General features: G+C 43.0%; 1 protein-coding gene across 6 annotated transcripts in view; it reads right to left on the reverse strand.

Annotated features, from left to right (window-relative positions):
- Positions 1-2647: 2647 nt before the first annotated feature.
- MORF4L1 (mortality factor 4 like 1) overlaps positions 2648-22098 on the reverse strand; it is a 30590-nt gene continuing 11139 nt past the window's right edge. For 5 of the 6 annotated variants that reach the window (XM_040414350.1, XM_040414352.1, XM_040414354.1 and 2 more), the window contains 9 exons: positions 21299-21385; positions 18525-18605; positions 17876-17901; positions 17692-17780; positions 14867-14968; positions 10943-11031; positions 10347-10519; positions 5504-5588; positions 2649-4100 (listed from right to left, as the gene is read on the reverse strand). In XM_040414350.1, the coding sequence (XP_040270284.1) occupies positions 4016-4100; positions 5504-5588; positions 10347-10519; positions 10943-11031; positions 14867-14968; positions 17692-17780; positions 17876-17901; positions 18525-18605; positions 21299-21385 (817 nt within the window). In that variant the 3' untranslated portion in view covers positions 2649-4015. Of the gene's footprint in view, positions 4101-5503; positions 5589-10346; positions 10520-10942; positions 11032-14866; positions 14969-17691; positions 17781-17875; positions 17902-18524; positions 18606-21298; positions 21386-22098 lie in introns of all 6 variants that reach the window. The other variant, XM_040414351.1, reaches the window with a different exon arrangement.

Here is a 22098-nt window from a genome sequence, read left to right on the forward strand (position 1 = left end):
TTCTAGGATGCTTTTTCACCTTTCTCAGAACCATTGACACCCCACGAGGTGAGATCTTGCGTGGAGCCCCAGAGCGAGGTCGATTGATGGTCATTTTGTGCTCCTTCCATTTTCGAACAATCGCACCAACAGTTGTCACCTTCTCTCCCAGCTTCTTGCTAATGGTTTTGTAGCCCATTCCAGCCTTGTGCAGGTCTACAATTTTGTCTCTGACATCCTTGGACAGCTCTTTGGTCTTTCCTATGTTGGAGAGTTTGGAGTCTGCTTGATTGATCGATTCTGTGGACAGGTGTCTTTTATACAGGTGACTAGTTAAGACAGGTGTCCTTAATGAGGGTGACTAATTGAGTAGAAGTGTCTAACCACTCTGTGGGAGCCAGAACTCTTAATGGTTGGTAGGGGTTCAAATACTTATTTCACTCAATGAAATGCAAATCAGTTGCTATCTTTTATTTAAAGTTATTTTTTCGATTTTCCTTTTGATGTGCTATCTGCCACTGTTACAATAAACCTACCATTGAAATGATACTGTTCTGAGACTTTTCATTTCTTTGTCATTGGACAAACTTACAAAATCAGTGAGGGGTCAAATAATTATTTCCCCCACTGTATATATCATGGGCACTGCCATGTGTTTAAACTACTATTAAAATATATTTAAAAAAAATCCTTTTCTGTGAATGTGGTGAGTTATAGGAGTCAGAATAACAGCAGACAAGAAAAAAAATATACATTTTCAAAAGTTTATATTTTTTTGAATTAAAAACACAAGAAAAACTATACCTGGAAACAGGGATGGACTGGGACAATGAAGTGGCCCTGGACTTCAGCCAGACCGGCCCACTTTATTTTTCCCCAAACACACAAAAAAGGGGTTATGTCTCTTCAGCAAGTGGCATTTATCTTGTAGAGAAAGTTAATACAAGGCACTTACTAATGTATTGTGATTGTCCATATTGCTTCCTTTGCTGGCGGGAGTCATTTTTCCATCACATTATGCACTGCTCGTTTCCATGGTTTTGACCACCCTGTAATCCAGCAGCGGTGGTCATGCTTGCACACTATAGGAGTAGCCGGGATTGTGGGAGTGCACATAGTTTGGTGCTTTTTTCGACCACCAATGCTGGATTACAGGGAGGTCGTAACCATGATGACGAGCCATGTATAATGTGCTGGGAGACATTTTGTCTCTATGGCACTATCTGCCCTAATAGTGATACAGTGCCCACATAGAGCACAATAGTGCCCTCCTATTCACAGAAAAATAGCGCATTTGTACCCATATAGTACCTACCTAGGTGCATAGAAAGTGCCATACTTTGGCTCTATGTCGGCACTGTATGACTGTGGCCAAAGTACTGTAGGTTTTCACTTTAGGTAGGTACTGTATGGCACCATAAGCAAGAAATACACCACTTATCTGTGCATAACATGGCGCTATCTGAGCACTGTATGACCGTGGGAAGACCTGGGCATACTATGCTCAGATAAGTTGTGTATTTAGTGTCTACAGTGCCCACAAAGTGCCATATCATACCTACCTAGAGCTAAAACGTGGGCAGAAAGTGCCATACTTTGCCTATAATTATACTCTGTCTACACAAGTATGGCGCTTTCCGAGTATGGGTTCTATATGGCACTATGTGGGCACGACAGGCACTAAATGCGCCATTTATCTGTGGATAGTATGGCACTATCTGCCCACAATCATACAGTGCCCACATAGAACCAAATATCGCCGTACCCACACTATTATATGGCAGTGCCCAGAGCGCCATATGTTGACTATGTGGGCAGATAGTGCCCTACTATGCCCAGATAAATAGTGCCCTTAGTGACTGCAGTGCCACACTGTACCCACCTAGAGCCAATCTGTGCACAGAAAGTGCCATACTTTGTCCACAGTGACAAAGTGCCCTTTCTGTGCACAGTCTGGCTCCAGGTAGGTATTCTACTACACGTGGGGGCACAGCGCTAATCTCTTTAGTAAAGAGTTTTTACTACCTTACATTCAGCTCCCGCCTCCAGTAACAAGTGCGGGCGGCAGCGCTCACTCACTGACGTCACGCGCCTGCGCCGCCTAGTGGGAGGAGCAGGCGTGTGACGTCAGTGAGTGAGCGCCGCCCCCACACTGCCTGCTGTTACTGGAGCTTTACCCCCCTGATGGTGGCCCTGGCCGGCCCATAATTCGATCGGCCCACCGGGATTCTCCCGGTACTCCCGATGGCCAGTCCATCGCTGCCTGGAAAATGAAAAGCACAAGTCACTTTTACCGCATAGTGAACGCCGTAAAAACAAAACCCATAAAATTGTGGCAGAATTTTTTTCTAATCCCATCTCCATTATAATTTTCTTTTCCAGCTTCCCTCTACATTGTATGCCATATTAAACGGTGGCATTAGAAAGTACAACTTGTTCCGCAAAAAACAAGCCCTCATGTGAGCGGAAAAATAAAAAAAAGTTATGGCTTCGGGAAGACTGAGTGAAAAAATGAAAAATGCAAAAACAGAAAATCGCAGCGTCAGGATAGGGGTTAAAGCTCTCCATAGGTGTTCCTGTATTCTGTCCCAGGCTGGAGCTGGTTTCTCAGGATGCTGTCATGGGCACCCCCCTCCCCTCCCTTTAAAATTGCATATTTGGATTAAGACTAGGACACACCAAATTAATAACAGCACCTTTATTTTATAGAACCTCTTTTGTACACATTTTTAAAGCAATACATAAAACAACTCATGCATAAAAAATGTGATTAACCACTGAACATATCACATGCCGCCAAAAAAGTGACAAATCTCTTGCTGGCATTTGTGTTGCTACGGAGGAGAATGAATGACACCCCATGGAATGATGAAGAATAAAAGCTTGATGTGACTGCTGCCTAACAATGACAATAGTCAGCCAAGACTACCATTCTTCAGGATGACAAAGTCCCCCCCCCCCCCATCCATTTTCAATAATGAATATTTAATCCACTAGAATAGTTTGTACGAAGACCTTGAGGTTAGTTTTACCAAACCTTAAGTATTACCAACCAGGTGATTTCTGCATAAACTGGACATTGGTCTAATCTTCTGCCGATCTGAAGGCAAGAACATGTAAGAAAATCCAACCAAACCTTGATTTCAGCTGCACAAAACTGTAGAAATAACACCCCGAGAAAAGGACAAGCAATTGCTCTTCTATCACAAAGATGGCCAACTTACCAACTTCAGGAACACACTTCTAGAAGGTGACCAGCATGAGTCAACAGGTCTCCTTAGAAAAAAATAAAATAAAAATGGCTCTCATCTTGTTTAACAGCCACTGCCAGCCCTTTGGTTAAAACCAGGATATAGAGAGTTTTTAATCTAGCGATTCCCCATGTTCTGTACAGAGCGCGTTTTTCTTACTTTAAATGTAGAACTTTGCCAAGAACAGCAGTACTTCTATCCAAGAGATTTTTCAATGACAGACTGCAGTAATACAAAAGGATATCAACTGAAGTGCTAAAAATATAATACAAGTTGATAGCTATAATCCTCATAGTGGACTTAAGCAATACAAAATGTGAAGGATGTGAAATGTCAGTCATGAAACACTATTTTAATATGCAAATAAAATAAAACGAGGACAGAACACTTGTTTTCCGATGAGGACATTTGCTTCATGGCTGGTAAGTATGGCCAGGTTTGGACGGGAGCGGTCGAGCAGAAGAGTACATAAAGACAAGATGAACAAGTCAATCTCTGACGTACTGCAAGCAGCATATTAGGAAACTGGGCCCATTTCTGTGTAGCAGTATTCTTTAGCCACACATCCCCAATGAGTCTAGAACAGGAGACACCACCGGTATTCAGTCTTCAGCAGTTACTGCCACACAAAGACAATGGTATTCAGTCTCCCCTTAAAATCCATAAGATCACCCAAAAGTTCAAGCGTACATGTTCATTCATCAGTCACTTGCACAATGTAACACTCAAGAATGATCTGGTAAGGAATCCTTGGACACTCTGAGAGGAACAGATCGAAGTTTAAACTATACAGCCTTTCTGTGGTATTCAGGTGGTGCAACCTCGTAGTCGCTGGCACTGAAGAGAGTGGTGGAATTTTTTGCCAAATATCTGGAATTTGGAAAGAAATGAAGTTAAGCAGCATGAATGTTAAACAAAAAAATTATGTACACAACAGTAGTCAGCTAAAAGGGGTTGTCCCACAAATATTCTAGTTTTCAAACCAGCACCTGGATATGAATACTTTCGTAATTGCATGCAATTAAAAATTTAGCATAGCCACTGAGCTATTCAACAATAAAATCTCTGTATAGCACCACCTGCTGTTTTTATTTTTTTTATTTCTTTGACCGGCTCACTGAGATGGCCGCACATGCTCAGTTTCATTCTTCAACTGCCTCCTGAGCTGTGATAGGTAGAGCACAGACACGCCCCCTGAGCTGCAGCAGAGAAGACACTCCCCCTGAGCTGTCAGCTTGATATAAATCTAGCAGAGCAATGACTGGGGAGATCTCTGGATCCATGTGAGGTGCAAGACCTGGTTCTAGCTTTGTTAGAAAAAAGGTTGTCCTGTACTAAATTAGGTCTTTCACATTAGTCATGGGATAACCCCTTTAAGCCTGGGTTCAGGTTCACACCTTCTGCTAAGCATTCCACCAGGGCATATGTTTGAATACCTGAAAATGGTATTAAAGGGGTTGTCCAGCATTATACAAGAAATGCCCCGTCTTCAGGATAGGCCATTACCATCTGAATGGCTGGGGTGCGACACCCGCTGTTTCAGTGTAACGCCGGTGCTTGAAGCTGGCACCGAAACTACACCGCTCTATAAATTCTGTAGTAGACTGTAGTTCTGGTACAGTTAATTGCTGGGGTGCTGGAATATCTGTCCCCCTCAGTGGATCTTTTAAACTTTAATGATGCAAAATGTTTGATATACTATGCTATTCTGTCCTGAGAAAAAGGACAGAAACTGTTCAGAGTTTAATCTTTTGGATTCTGTTTGACATATTAAAAAGCTAACTGATCAGCTGCAGGACATGTCTGAATACAGTTTGGTATTACACCATAATGCTAGGAAAACAAAGGGACCGAGGTATCTTCAGCATGTAGTCGGCACAGCAGCTTTTCTGGTGATTTTACTCTTAGGCAGGACCACCCAGGGGAGAGAAGTATCAAGTGGGCCGAGTTTCGACACCTAATCCTTTTATTCTCCTGGCAGATGAGCCGCCACCAGAGTTGTCCTGCAGCTGCTTTCCTCTCTCCGCATAGAAAACATACATGTCTGGCAGAGGGCATGTATCTATGGAGGAGGTGGGAGACAGCTATCATAGGTGTATGGGCACCTTTAGGTTCATGGAATGCTGGCAGCGAGCAATATGCCATCACTTCTGTGTGAAAAGCCCTTTTAATATTAGGCCACTGTAACTGACTAAATATATTAAAGAGAAATATATGGAACAGGATTTATATGGTCACAGGTACTACATTTACAATGAGATAACATTACTTACTTCAGAAAGTCATGTAAATAGTTCAGAAGCAAAGCCAGGCTTTTCTCATCCAAGGGAGTGTAGGATAACATGGCTCCAATACGAACTGAAATATAGAAGTATTATTAGCAATAATGGTGAGGAAATCCATGTGCACATTTATAGTATATTACACTTTTCTATGTGCTGAAGACTATCCACTTCAGTCTATATGGTATATGTCTGCACAAGCCCAACTGATCAGGACACTCTTAAAAGGAGTACTACATGACTAGTAGTGCTGCCACCGACACCTGAACACTAATTTGTATGTCCACACTCACGCCTGTTCCCCCTTAAACTGGAATACACAGAAAGGACTTGTCCTGGAGTCTTCTATTATGTCCACATGCTAGGCGACCTCTCACTGTATATCAGGGCTACAAGTGCACAACAGGGGGAACAGCAGCGAGTATGGAGATACAAGTTAGGCTACTTTCACACTGGCGTTTTGGCTTTCCGTTGGCGAGATCCGTTCAGGGCTCTCACGTGCGGTCCAAAACGGATCAGTTTTGTCCTATTGCATTCTGAATGGAAAAGGATCCGCTCAGAATGCATCAGTTTGCCTCCGATAAGTCTCCATTCCGCTTTGGAGGCTGCTTGCAGCGTTTTGGTGTCCGTCTGACAAAACTGAGCTAAACGGATCCGTCCTGGCAGACAGTGCAAGTCAATGGGGACGGATCAGTTTTCTCTGACACTAGAAAACGGATCCGTCCCCCATTGACCTAATACAACCGGATCTGTTCATGACAGATGCATGCTGTTGTATTATAGTAACTGAAGCGTTTTTGCAGATCCCTGACTGATCCGCAAAAAACTCTAGTGTGAAAGTAGCCTTAGAGATCTGGAGTTGTGCCAGCAGTACTATTGAGTAAACTATTTCACTTAAAGAGGACCTGTCGCCTCTCCTGACATGGCGGTTTTTAGTAACTAGTTGCATTCCTCATGTACTGTACTAATTTTTGAACACCTTTTCTTATGATCCTTTTCTTATGATGGTCGTTCCATTCTTTTATTATTCCTCCTGGCAGCATGGATTGGATAGTGTCAGCCTGTAGGTACACCCCCCCCCCCCCCCCCCCCCCCCACCAACAGGTAACACCCATCTGGACATTAATTCCAAACTAATGGTAAATCATTTATAACCGTCCATAGCAGGAATAATAACGGAATGGCACTTCATAGAGTCATAAGAATAGATGTTCCAGAATTATTACATGGGGAATGCAAGTAGTTTCTAATAGACATTTCATGCTGCTATAACCACAGGCAACATGAAATAGCAACATATTCCTTGATGACACTGAACTGTGTGTTACTATGAAGCACTGCACTTTTTAAGACGTTTCAGAGAAGTTTTCACAGGGTGGCTCCACTCCAGCTAGACTAAGCCTGAAAGTAGAGTCTATCCCAATTAGTGTGTAGGAGAGATCTGTAAATTAACCTGGAGGAGAAGCCGGAGGGGAGCAGCAGTGCTTTACTCCTGTGGTTAGTACTAACTGAACCATCATTATTTAACCCCTCCATTGCCAAGGATGTATGTAATATGAATGGACTTAAAACGCTTAGAATATTAGGGTAGATCCCGATACAATAAAGATTAGAATATTGAGCCTGGTATCACCTGAAAGCCAAGTACCGTATTTTTCACCCCATAAGACGCACTCCCCCCCCCCCCCCCCCAAAAAAAAATGGGAGGAAAATGCCCCTGCATCTTATGGGGCAAATGCTGACCAGTTTAACATCGCTGGCTGCGATGTGCGAGCGGAGGAGTGACTGGGAGGAGGAGCTGGGGGCCAACAATTGCAGCGGGGCGGTGCAGTCACTGTACTATAGCCCCGCCGCTCCAGTGCTGCACAAATATAAAATGTATTATTCAATTAAAAAGTTATTAAACATGCCCCCCTCACTCCTAATAGTACCGTATATCCTAATAGTTTCTGTACAATGCCGGCAGGCAGGCCCGGCGGGTGGCAGCGTAACTCCCTGATGTCACGTGCCTGGACACGCCTACTTTATGAATGAAGCAGGTGGCGCAGGGAAGTGACGTCACTAAGGGCTCTTTCACACTTGCGTTATTGTCTTCCGGCATAGAGTTCCGTCGTCGGGGCTCTATGCCGGAAGAATCCTGATCAGGATTATCCTAATGCATTCTGAATGGAGAGAAATCCGTTCAGGATGCATAAGGATGTCTTCAGTTCCGGAACGGAACGTTTGTTGGCCGGAGAAAATACCGCAGCATGCTGTGCTTTTTGCTCCGCCCAAAAATCCGGAACACTTGCCGCAAGGCCGGATCCGGAATTAATGCCCATTGAAAGGCATTGATCCGGATCCGGCCTTAAGCTAAACGTCGTTTCGGCGCATTGCCGGAGCCGACATTTAGCTTTTTCAGAGTGGTTACCATGGCTGCCGGGACGCTAAAGTCCTGACAGCCATGGTAAAGTGTAGCGGGGGAGCAGCATACTTACCGTCTGTGCGGCTCCCCGGGCGCTCCAGAGTGACGTCAGGGCGCCCCAAGCGCATGGATCACGTGATCGCATGAATCACGTCATCCATGCGCATGGGGCGCTCTGACGTCATTCTGGAGCGCCCCGGGAGCCGCACGGACTGTAAGTATACCGCTCCCCTGCTCCCCGCTCCTACTATGGCAACCAGGACTTTAATAGCGTCCTGGGTGCCATAGTAACACTGAAAGCATTTGGAAGACGGTTCAGTCTTCAAATGCTTTCAGTACACTTGCGTTTTTCCGGATCCGGCGGGCACCTCCGGCAACGGAAGTGCATGCCGGATCCCAACAACGCAAGTGTGAAAGAGGCCTAAGTGACGCGTCGGCCGCCCGGCCTGCCTGCAGGCATTGTACAGAAGCTATTAGGATATACGGTACTATTAGGAGTGAGGGGGGCATGTTTTATAACTTAATTGAATAATACATTTTATATTTGTATACTCGGGGGGAGCGGAGTGGGGGGGGTTGGGGGGGGGGGGGGGGACATGGAATCTGTGGATAACATCCGCGGATGGCACAGTTATGGGGTGGGGGGTCTGTGGATGGCACATATATAACAGTGTCCGCGTCATCCACAGATCCCCCCCATAACAGTGTCCGTCATCCACAGATCCCCCCCATAACAGTGTCCGTCATCCACAGATCCCCAGTAATAGTGCCATCCACAGACCACCATTAGTTCCAAAAGCACACCTTTTGGTTAAAAATATTTTTTTTCTTATTTTCATCCCCAAAAACCTAGGTGCGTCTTATGGGTCGGTGCGTCTTATAGGGCGAAAAATACGGTACAATATTTGGGGTGCAGCTCTCTGAAGTCAGGGAGCAGTTTTACATCCTGGTCCAGTGTGTGTAACGGGAGAGAAGTAGGCAATACCAGGACACCGTACGACCCACTGTACGGCCTCCAGTGACCCGTGGTGGGTAAGGAACCCAAACTGTTCTTCAGGTTATTGGCTCCCTTAGGCTACTTTCACACTAACTTTTCTATTTTATTGAGATGAGTCATAGGATCTCAATACCGGAGGAAACGCTTCAGTTTTGTCCTTATTCATTGTCAATGGGGACAAGATGTAACTGAACAGAACGGAATGCTGTAAAAAGCGTTGCGTTCCCATACCGGAGAGCAAACCGCAGCCGGATCCAGCAAGACCGCTAGTGTGAAAGTAGCCTTACAAAAGTATATGGGGAAGATTTATGAAGAGGAGTGCTTTCTGCTCCTGCCTTGATATGACCTGCGTGTTAATGAAGATAAATTTGTTGCAGTGGCTGGTCATGCCCCCTTCCCCACCCTTGACACGCCCCCTTTAAGTTAATTATTATTATTTATTATTAAGTCAAAACTGCAACTTTTTAACACCACTTTTCAGATGCACAGGGAACATTTTTCCACTGCATGACTACAGCATCAGGATCATGGACATTTGTGGCCTGTTTAGTTCTGGTGCATATAGACATAAGTGACATGTATAAACAGTGCACATTTTGTACTTTGGGGGAGGTTGTGCATCTTAGGCTCTGTTTGGGTATGACATTTTCCCACAAATATATTTTGTGCATTAGTTTCAAAATGTTATGAAAATGGCATAAAAAGTGGCAAAAGTGGCTATGAGCATAAAGTCCAGAAATGTTCACATTGTGCAAGAGGTTTGCCAAAAGAATTAAAATTGCCCTGGCAGGAAAACAGTTAAGGCATTCTGTAAATGTTCTACTTTAAAAGGCTTCTTTCCCAGCTATTAGATTCCTTTTGCCTTTTTGTTCAGAGAAGTTAAAGGGGTTGTCTCAGCAAATGCCATTTATCATGTAGAGAAAGTTAATACAAGGCACTTACTAATGTAATGTGATTGTCCATATTGCCTCCTTTGCTGGCTGGATTCACTTTTTCATCACATTATACAATGCTCATATCCAGGGGTTATGACCACCCTGTAAATCCAGTGGTGGCCGTGCTTGCTAAATACTGGAAAAAGCGCCGGCCTCTCTGGTGGCTGGGACCATTGGAACACACACAGTCACACATGCGCAGCTGCTCCCGTCCTGGCCACCTTATATCTGAATTACAGCGGTGGTCATAATCCCTGCAAAGAAGCCGCGTGTAATACAACAAATTTAATCACGCCAGCAAAGGAGGCAATATGGACAACCACAATACATTAGTAAGTGCCTTGTATTAACTTTATCTACATAAATGCCATTAATGCCAAATGCATTGAAGTGAGACCACCTCTTTAAAAAAACAATATTGCTAAAAAAAAAAAAAAAAAATGTGGTAAAACAATACAGAGCTGAAGCAGCTGATAGAGGATATATGTATGAACTTACCAAACAGACGCAACAGATGAGGTGCACCATAAACTTGGGACATGGGGGCATCAGGATGGTCCGCTAAGATGTCTGCATACTGAGGCCGTTCAAACTTGTATAGGAGCTGTGTACCCAGCATCACATTGAAGTATTCCTTAATACCAGCGACCACTTCATTCACTGCATATTCCCTGCAAAATATGCTCAAGTCACAGAAAGCACAAGCTGAACATAACACCTCAATACCTACTATACCTCCCTCTTTTTTGGGTCATCAGTTTTAGGGTCCATCACACGTCTGTAATTTGGGTCCGCATCTGTTCAGCAATTTGCTGAACAGGTGCGGACCCATTCACTTTCAAATCTGGCTGGAACGGATGCGGATCCGCATTGCAGACCAGAAAAGGTATTTTCAATTATAATGTCAGCGATGTGTGGTCCACAAATTGCGGTTCGCACATTGCCGGTGTCAGTGTTTTGTGGATCCACAATTAGCGGATCCGCAAAACATATAGGGACGTGTGAATGGACCCTTAGATAAAAAGGTGTGCCTTAAGGACTAAATGCCTTGGAGCTGTAATCCATACAATCCAACATCACACATCAGAACTTACTTGTTGTCTGTGTTTCCCCGGGATTTTTTATATGTAGCATATTCTTCCAGGATGGTCTCCACAGTTTTTTTGGCAGGAAGGTTAAAAAGCTAGAAAATAAGAAGTTAATGAACGCCATGCATTTTAATCCAGCACCCTGTTTCTAAAAGCTTTTGGTCAGCAATTGCAAAGGGAGCTGCAAGAAGCAGATCTTGATGATTTGTGTGCCAAGTGCATTCAGAACATTCTTCAACCATTAATAACCTCACTGATAGCATGCCAAGGAATACTCTACTTGATACTGAATAAAATCAAGAGGTTTTAAATATTGTTGCCATTATTATAATTTGCTTATCATTAGCATGTCTATTGATCCATTTCCATAATTCCACGACTTTCTTGGAGTTGCAATTTTAATGTTGAGAAGTGTGTGTGTTTGTGGGCTATCCCATTTTGCATGGCTTCATTTATCGTGTACACAATTGGAATAAAGTAGCATATTATCTACAATAAAACTCCCTGGTTTAAAGGCTATGTACACCATTGGGCCAATTTCTGTTATTACAAATTTTGGGCTAGGTCTTTTTTTATTGGTCTTTATTAAAAATATTGAGCTGTTCTGTCACGAAGGGTTAACTGGTTGTCTAGCAGTGTAAACCTTATTTCTAAATTACTAAAAGGTCACACACGTATTTAAAGAGGACCTTTCACCGATTATTACCCTATGAACTAACTATACAGACATGTAGAGCGGCACCCGGGGATCTCCCTGCACCTCGCTCTGTTCTCCTGCTATGTCCTCAGATATCTCCGTTCCCTAAGTTATAGTAGGCAGGGTCTGCCCTTGTTCTGCTCTAGCGCTGGCCAATCGCATTGCAGAGCTCACAGCCTGGGAGAAAATAACCTCCCAGGCTGTGAGCTCTGCGCTGCGATTGGCCAGCGCTAGAGCAGAACAAGGGCAGACTCCGCCTACCATAACTTAGGGACTGGTATCTCCGCCTACCATAACTTAGTGAGCGGAGATACCGGAGGGCATAGCAGGAGAACGGAGCAGCGCCCGGAGATAATAGTAAGTGCAGTGAGATCCCTGGGCGCCGCTCTACATGTCTGTATAGTTAGTTCATAGTGTAATAATCGGTGAAAGGTCCTCTTTAAGCCACATTCCCACCAGTAAGATCAGAACTGAGCTATAATCATTGTTTATCAGGTCAGAGTGCAAAGAAAAGGAGCCCAGGCAGGAACAGAGTGAAAATTCAGATTCTGCTACTAGATAAACTGAAGGCTGCACAAAAACAGTGGATCAACATTTTTAATAAAGACTAATTGCAAAAATGATTTTTAGCTCAAAATGAGTACAAGGCAACAAGGAATAAAATTGCCCCCCTAAGGTGTTACTAGCCTTTAAAGTAGAAATAAAGAGGCAAACACATTTACGCAAGTCTGCCAAGCACCTCAAATATAACAAATGATTTCATGGGATTCTGACTTCTATGAGAAACTTAAAGTGTAAATGTCATTCTTTATTTTTGTAATGTATGGGGCAGTGATTCTGACAATTTTTGTAGTATAGTTTTAATTACTGAAATCATACATTTCTATTAGAAAATTAGCTGTAAAGTGGCCCATTTTGAGCCTTAGCAACACTCCTTTGTCTTCTGTTTACATAACTGTGGAGACTTGCTTAACCCCTTCAGGACCCTGCCATTTTTTCGCAAATCTGACCAGTGTCACTTTATGTGGTGATAACTTTAAAATGCTTTTACTTATCCAAGCCATTCTGACAGTTTTCTCGTCACGTATTGTACTTCATGAGATTGGTAAAATTGAGTCAAAATTTTTTAATTTTTATTTATAAATTAGCAAATTTCAACATTTCAATTTCTCTACTTTTATAATAAATAGTAATAGCTCCAAAAATAGTAATTACTTTACATTCCCCATATGTCTACTTCATGTTTGGATCATTTTGCGAATGCCATTTTATTTTTTGGGAACGTTAGAAGGTGTAGAAATTTAGAAGCAAATCTTGACATTTTTCAGAAAATTTCTAAAACCCACTTTTTCTGGACCAGTTCAGGTCTGAAGTCACTTTGTGAGGCTTACATAATAGAAACCACACAAAATCGACCCCATTTTACAAACTACACCCTCAAGGTATTCAAAACTGATTTTACAAACTTTGTTAACCCTTTAGGTGTTCCACAAGAATTAATGGAAAAGAGATACAATTTCAAAATTTCCCTTTTTTGGCAGATTTTCCATTTGAATCCATTTTTTCCAGTTACAAAGCAAGGGTTAACAGCCAAACAAAACTCAATATTTATGTCCCTGATTCTGTAGTTTACAGAAACACCCCATATGTGGTCGTAAACTGCTGTTAGAAACTCCAAAAAAGTGACTCCATTTTGGAAACTACGGGATAAGGTGGCAGTTTTGTTGGTACTATTTTAGGGTACATATGATTTTTGGTTGCTCTATATTGCACTTTTTGTGAGGCAAGATAACAAGAAATAGCTGTTCTGGCACAGTTTTTATTTTTTGTTATTTACAACATTCATCTGACAGGTAAAATCATGTGCTATTTTTATAGAGCAGGTTGTCACGGACGCAACAATACCAAATATGACTTTTTAATTGTTTGTTTCAGTTTTACATAAAGCATTTAAAAATTTTTTTTTAGTGTCTCCACATTCTGAAAGCCGTAGTTTTATTTATTTTTTGGGCGACTCTTGTGCAGGGGCTAATTTTTTTCAGGATGAGATGACGATGATTTGTACTATTATAGGGTGCATATGACTTTTTGATCGCTTGCTATTACACTTTTTGTGATGTAAGGTGACAAAAAAAATTGCTTTTTTTTTTTTTACACACTTTTTATTTTTTACGTTATTCACCTAAGGGGTTAGGTCATATTTTTATAGAGCAGGTTCTCACGGGCACGGCGATACCTAATAGGTCTAATTTTTAAAAAAAAAATCTTTTTACATTTAACATAATATAAGTATTTTTGAAACATAAAAAATCATGTTTTAGTGTCTCCATAGGCTGATAGCCATAGTTTTTTTATATTTTTGGGGCGATTGTCTTGGGCAAGGGCTCATTTTTTGCGGGATAAGGTGATGGTTAGATTGGTACTATTTTTTTACTTCAAAAAATTAATTTTTTTTTGTAAAACTCTTTTTTTTACTTTTTTCACTTTATTTTTTGTCCCCCTATGGGACAGGGTCTGATCCATTTCAATACAGCACAATACATCTGTATTGTACTGTATTGAACTGTCAGTGTGACACTGTAAAGACGCAAACCGTTGCCTAGGAGACCCAGCCCTGGGGCTGGATCTCCTGGGCTTCCGTAGCTGGCAGTCCCGATGCCTGTTCAAGGCATCGGGGCTGCCATAGCAACCCTGGGTTGCCCGTCCCCGCAGCACGGGGACCCGATGGGGATGTACAAGCTGCCGCAAACCCCTTGTATGCTGCGGTCACGCTGACAACGGCATACAGGGGGTTAATTCACCGGCATCAGTGTTTTCACCGATGCTGGCAGATACAGCAGGGGCCCGGCTGTCAGTATAAGCCGGGCCCCTGCTGCTAATCACGGCAGCAGTTGTGGGGCAGCGCGTTAACCCTAGGACGAGAATGCTCGTCCTAGTGCGTTAAGTACCTGCAAGTTAGGACGAGCATTCTCGTCCAAGGTCCTGAACGTGTTAACACTGACTTATGTAAACAGAAGACAGAGGAGCGTTGCCAAGGCTCAAAATGGGCCACTTTACAGCAATTTTTCTGATAGAAATGTACGATTTCAGTAATTAAAAGTATACTACAAAAATGGTCAGTATCACTGCATCAATACATAACACAAATAAAAAAATAAAAAGTTACGCTTTAACTTCTTGTAACACAGACTTCAGTAGAAAAGTCCGGAAAAAAATGGAAATGTAGGGCCTACCTGTTTCTGTCTTGTTATGAGATCCCAGTCATCAACAAGCCATGGTTTTAACTCTTCAGGAATCTTTACTTTAACTTCAACTCTGTTCATAAAAGTTTCTTCCTATGGATAAGTATAAGGATCTTTAAGGTTTTAAACACCACTGAAGCCATTTTCTTAAAATCAATTTAGATTTGTTTTGGACCAAGTTTTTTTTTTGTCATAACTTATTAAAAATATAGCCTCTATGTTTTACAGCACAAAGCAGCTTAGCCCCTTAAAGGGGTTGTCCGGCTTTCCCATATTGATGTTCTATCCTCAGGATAGGTCATCAATATCAGATTGTGGGGTCTGACTCCCGACGATCAGCTGTTTGAAGGGACTACAACACTTGTGCAAGAGCTGTCTTCTCTTCACTCTTTACCTGCACGCCTTTGATATTGCAGCGGTTGTGCAGTGTGATTACAGCTGATCTGTCCCATTCACTTGAAATCATCGGAAGACCAGACAACCCATTTAATGCAAGATGATGTACGCCATTGGCAGCTAAGGAATGTATGGAACAGGATCACAAGCTCAGCTTGCTCCACACCGGCTGGGTGCTTGCTGTGTAACACGGCTACATGGGGCCGGGTTCAAAGATTACTGGGATATGAGTGATTTAAAACCCTTGGGTGCCACAGTCATAGCGGCTGCGGCATCTGGACACTTAGACAGTGGGAGGTGGTCTCCTCCCTCCTCTGAAATTGTGAGGGTCTAATGGTTGCTATGGCAGCCAAGGCACAAAGGCCTGCAGCAGGCAAGGTTCAAGAGGAAGCCAGTAAAAATCCCATAGACTGAAATAGAATAATATTGCAGGCTATGGTATCAGCCATCAGAGAATAGTCGCATGTTGTAGCCACTGAAGAGGACTAAATATTTACAATATATATAACAAATCTAAAAAAACTATTCAAAATTAGCAAAAATAGATCACATCTAAAATGGTTTGAACTAGGGGTGCACCGAAATTCCGGCAGCCGAAAATATCGGCCGAAAATGCACCTAATCCAATTCGGCCGATATGGTTACATATCGGCCGAAAATATGGGGTGTGGGATTTGTCACCCACCATCTGCGGGCGGGCGGTTTACTTTGTCACTGCATCTTTATTTTACCTTACAATCGTGAGGCTCCAGTAACTAACAACTCTGCAGGCAGAGCGGAGGCCGGCGTAATGTCACTTACTCACGTGACGCGCCTGCTCCGCCTCCTTCATTCATAAAGTGGGCGGAGCAGGTGCGTCACGTGAGTAAGTGACGTTACGCCGCCCACCGCTCTGCCTGCAGAGTTGTTACTGGAGCGTCACGATTGTAAGGTAAAATAAAGATGCAGTGAGTGATGCTGTGAGCAGCAGGGCCGGGGCTGTTATGGGTAGGGGGATCGGTCTATGGCACTGCTATGGGGAGGGGGGATCTGTGCACTGTTATGGGGAAAGGGATCTGTGCACTGTTATGGGGAAAGGGATCTGTGCACTGTTATGGGGAAAGGGATCTGTGCACTGTTATGCCCATCCCCTTTCCATAACAGCGCCACCCACAGATCCCCCTCTCCATAACAGCGCCACCCACAGATCCCCCTCTCCATAACAGCGCCACCCACAGATCCCCCTCTCCATAACAGCGCCACCCACAGATCCCCCTCTCCATAACAGCGCCACCCACAGATCCCCCTCTCCATAACAGCGCCACCCACAGATCCCCCTCTCCATAACAGCGCCACCCACAGATCCCCCTCTCCATAACAGCGCCACCCACAGATCCCCCTCTCCATAACAGCGCCACCCACAGATCCCCCTCTCCATAACAGCGCCACCCACAGATGAATTTCATTCATGAAAAAGAATTATTAATAAAATCATTTAAAAAAAAAGTATTTTAAAAGTATTTGGGCAAAAAGGCAGTTTCGGTTTTCGGTCAAGGGCATCCTGAATTTTCGGTTTCGGACCAGAATTTTCATTTCGGTGCACCCCTAGTTTGAACTATTAAAATAAATAAAAAATTATCCTGCAGTGAACGCAGTAAGGCTCCATTCACACGTCCGCAAAATGTGTCCGCCTCCGTTCCGCAATTTCTCTATGGGGACGGCACACAGTGTGCTGTCTGCAGCCGCAAAAAGATAGAGCATGTCCTATTCTTGTCCGCAGTTTCCGGACAAGAATAGGCATTTCTATGGGGGTGACGGGCTGGTGTGTTGCGGACCCGCAATTTGCGGGTCCGCAACACACCACGGACGTGTCAATGTAGCCTAAAGGAAAACAAAATAAAGTGCAATGCAATAGTTTTTGGACACCTTGCTCCCCCCAAAAAACTGAATAGAAAGTGATCAAAAAGCTGTATATGCTCCCAAATAGTACCAATAAAAACCACACGTCACCCCACAGAAAACAAGCCTTCACACAGCTGAATATATTTATAAAAAAAACTATGGCGAAGCCAAAGGTTTAACATAAAATAAATATGGCATCGCCATAATCGTACTCTCCAACAGAACATGGTAGTCAAATCTCTGTAAAAACAAAATCCCCCAAGAAAGGCAGAATTTCCAATTTATGATAAGCAAATCACAACTCAGCTGTGCTTTGTCATAAATGAACATAGAAGAGATAGGCCATTAGAGAGGACAAATCCTCACCCTTCCCTTTGGTATCCGTCCTGGCACACAGAACTGTGTGGCTACATTCCAATGACATTTCCTATTAAATCATCCTACCCTGCGAGTTTTTAGCCTACAGCTGGTGTGAATGAAACACACACATCCGGACCACCGCACTTTACTTAGAAGCAAAGTTGCACACAGGAACTTACACTCTCTACCGTTGGATCCACTCGGGCCCGTTTCTTTCGTGGTGGTTGAGGAGCATCGCTGGTGCTGCTACCCTCACCACTACCAGGGGCTGTAGAGAAATCACAAGTAAGCAAATAAGCCAAGGACAGAGGGAAGGTGAGGTGGTCAAGGCACATCAACGACGAAAGCAAACAGAAAAATTACCTTTTTGTTTGTTCTTTTTTGTTTTCCTAAAACACAAAATAGCTTGAATTAGAACATCTCTCAGGGGAAGGAAGGTACGAATGGAATACATCATGAGAAAATGAAAGATTTCTTTATGCGACTATCCATATATAAAATTAAAAAAAATATTGAAATACTGCAGTTTTCACAGAGGACAACACAGCAGAGACAACAAGGTAATACGTCTTAGGCCTCATGCACACAATTCTTTTTGCAGTCCATAAATTGCGGATCTGCAAAATGCGGATGCAGCTCATTGTTTGGCCTCAATGGGTCCGTAGTCTGCATTTTTTTGATATATTCTATATTTTTGCGGAACAGACATACAGATGATCCATGTGCTTTCTGAACCTTTATGTCCATGGAGACTACATACATTAGCCACATCCCCCCTCTCTGTACTTCATGTCTCCTCCAACTAGCTAGGAGCATATGCTACATGATTCTGGTCTAAATTTTTGACTAATGACACAGCAACTGCAAAACTTATCTGGGAAAAATTGGTAAAACTAATTCTTGGTGAATCTTCTCGATTTTATAAAATAACATGCTGATCAATGTTTTTACGTCATTTCAGAACATTTTAGTGTTTTCAGGAGTCTGTAGCAGAAATAGATAAGCCACTTACACTTCTACATTCTTCTGTTGAAGTGCAGCAGTCTTCTTTCCTGGAGCGGCTGCTCTCATCTTCCCCTCTGCATACTGATCCCTGCAGAAAGGGTCACACATTAGCAATAACATTTCATTTTTTTTTCTCTTTGGAAGTCAGCAAATGCCAGTCCTTCAAGCTGTTACCATGGAATTGTAAGTTAAAACTGTTTGTCCTGGAATACAACAAAAATTATTCGGACAAACGTGGTGTCCTACAATAAAAGGGACGTTGTGCTTATAAAGTAATATCTGGCCATTGCTCTCAGGTTTGGAAATGCTACCAACGTGTGATGGAAGCTCATCTATGTCTGATTTTTGCAGATTGCATCTGTTGTACAAAAATCTGTAGCAAAATCTGGATGTAACAGACAACCACTTAATCATATTTAACCTCCTAAGGACCAGGCTTATTTTCGCCTGCAGGACACAAGATGTTTCCGTTTTCCTCTGCATCACTGCCTTCCGAGAGCCATCACATTACCTTTTTGCAGATATTGCTGTATGGGTGTACTTTTTAGGTTGTGTGTCTTTTTGTGTAATTTTTTTTTTTTTTTATAAAATGTTGTATTTAAAGAGGCTGTGCAGGAGTTTTATACTGATGACCCATCCGCAGGATAGATCATCAATATCTGATCTGCAGTGGTCTGACACCCGGCACCCCCGCCAATCATCTGTTTGAAGAGGAAGCAGTGCTAGAGGAAGTAGCGTTCGCAAGGAGCCTGGGGTGCCGACCCCTGCCAATCATCAATAGGAGTCATAAATATAAAACCCCTACACAACCCCTTTAACTTAAAGGCTATGTACGCCTTTGTGGACAATTTTTATTTATTATTATTGCATTGCACTTTCAATTTTTTAAATTGGTCTTTATTAACAGTATGGAATCGTTTTTTGTGTATGTAGCCGAGATGCTCTACTAGCTGCCTGTGTATTTTTTGCCTTTTCCGTCATCTGAGGAGCAGACAGACTTCTTATCTCTACTCTACCCTCATTATAGCTCAATCCTTATCTTAAGAATGTGGCTTAAAGGGGTTCTGCACTTTGTTTAAACTGATGATCTATCCTCTGGATATATCAGCTTCTGATCGGCGGGGATCCGACACCCCCGCCGATCAGCTGTTTGAGAAGGCAGCGGCGCGGCCTTCTCACAGTTTACCGCGGGCCGAGTGACGTCACGACTTGTATCAACTAGTGTGGGCGGGGCTAAGCTCCATTCAAGGAAACGGAGCTTAGCCGCGCCCAGGCCAGTGATACTAGTCGTGACGTCACTGGGCCAGCGGTAAGCAGTGAGAAGGCCGCGGCACTGCTGGAGCGCCGCTGCCTTCTCAAACAGCTGATCGGTCGGACCCCCACAGAGCAAATGCTGATCTATCCAGAGGTTAGATCAGTTAAAACAAACGGCAGAACGCCTTTAAATAAGTGTTTATGACCTCTTAGTAGTTTAGAGAAGAGGGTTATTAGATGGCACAAAGTGAAAGTGAAAGCATCAGTCACACAGCTAGAAAAACAGTTAAAGGGGTTGTCTCACTTCAGTAAGTTGCATTTATCATGTTGATAAAGTTAATACAAGTCACTTACTAATGTATTGTGATGACCCATATTGTCTCCTTTGCTGTCTGGATTCATTTTTCCATCAAATTATACACTGTTGGTTTCCATGGTTACGACCACTCTGCAATCCATCAGTGGTGGTCGTGTTTGCACATTATAGGAAAAAGAGTCAGCCTCTCTGGTGGCCGGGCCCATGGGAGCGCACATAGGCTAGTGTTTTTTCCTATATTGTGCAAGCATGACCATCACTGATGGATTGCAGGGTGGTCTGTAACCATGGAAACGAGCAGTGTATAATGTAATGGAAAAATGAGTCCAGCCAGTAAAGGAAGCTATATGGACAATCACAATAAATTAGTAAGTGCCTTGTATTAACTTTATCTACATGATAAATGCAACTTAAGTGAGACAACCCCTTTAACCCTTTGTGAAAGAACAGCTCAATATTTTTAATAAAGGCCAATTGAAAATAAGATTTTTAGCCAAAAAAATGAGTGAAATGCAATCAAACTAAAATTGCCTCCAAAGGTGTACATAGCTTTTAAGAGGAATGTGCAGAAACTCAATTCAGACACGATTTTTTATCCCGTAGTTCTCAGAACACCTAAAATTACATTTTACATTTACTGTACAGGTTTTATTTCCCAGGAATGTCCCAACACGTCTTAGTACAGTGCTCTGGTGGCCTTTGTGAGGCAAGCATTGTAATTAAAGGGGTAAAAGTTCTCTCTATCCACAGGTTAGGGGCTAACTATTAGATCACAAGAATGGGGGCCCCGTAACCCCCACAGCTCCCCTGAAATGACCAAAGCAGCAATATTTTCTATGGCAGTTCTGGAGACTGGTGAACGCTGTACTCAGCTAGCTTCAGAACTCCTATAGAAATAAATGAAGCAGCAGTGCGCATGTGCGACTGACCACTCCAGTCATTTCAGGGGAGCTGTGGTGGGTACCGAGTCCCCGTTCTCATGATCAGTGGGGGTCCCAGCGGTAGGACCCTCATTGATCTAATAGTTAGCACCTACTCTATGGATAGGGGATAACTTACCAAGCAGAACACCCCTTTAGTGTGACACCAGTGTTATTGCCACAGTTTTTCTCCATTACAGAAGCAGAGCAAAGCAATGTGTAGAAACAGAAATAAAGCATCCTCAGGTTCCAATAAAACATAAAATGTGTGTTTCCAGGCAGACAACTTACTGATTAGCTTTCTGAAGTTCTTTTTGTTTTTGCAGATTAGTGTCCACGTATTTGAGTACCCTACTCTCTGGTACCCACTCATCCCAGCTGCAAGAAAAGAAAAAAAAAAAAAAAAAAGAAATAGAAGAACGAACCATCACCATTGTGACCATATTTCTTGTTTAGCAATGAAATCCATTTTCAGCCAACAGATAATCTGTTAATGATGATGAGATGCATGAACCATGTTACACAGTTACCCCAGAATTTCAGATAACCCCTGGCAGTGAAAGGGGTTTCGGGACAATATTCACTCTTGAGGTGCAAAAATAAAGCCTGAAATAAATTATAAAATAAAGAAATATTATGCCCCACACCCATCTATTTTCTGAAAGCAGACACCTAGCACATTTTGAAAAGGTGTTGGCTGAACAATCACTTGACTGCCGATTGTCTAAGGTTGTAAAAAATGTAATAGCAAAAATCTGCCTGCATCCACCTAAAGAAAGCTGAAGTCATGGCCACTATGGGGCTCAATTCCACCTAATTTGCAGTTCACCGCAGCAAGATCCATCCCTGGTAACAGACGGCTGAGAGGAAGTGGCGGCGTGCCAGAGCTAGCAGAGACCGAAAAGAACTGCTTCCACACAGCTTCTGAACAGGACAGGAGCCTCCTGTGTGTCTAAGTGTGATCTAAACCCCCCTATCTGTTCTGTGAGCTGAAAACAAACAGTGGGGAATAATTGAAAGGATGTTACAGCAGAAAAGTGTTGGCAGATTTCAAAAAAGGCAGACACCCCCTGATTCTGAGTGAAATGCAT

This window comes from Bufo bufo, chromosome 1 (assembly GCF_905171765.1).
Source record: "Bufo bufo chromosome 1, aBufBuf1.1, whole genome shotgun sequence".
NCBI classification, from domain to species: domain Eukaryota; kingdom Metazoa; phylum Chordata; class Amphibia; order Anura; family Bufonidae; genus Bufo; species Bufo bufo.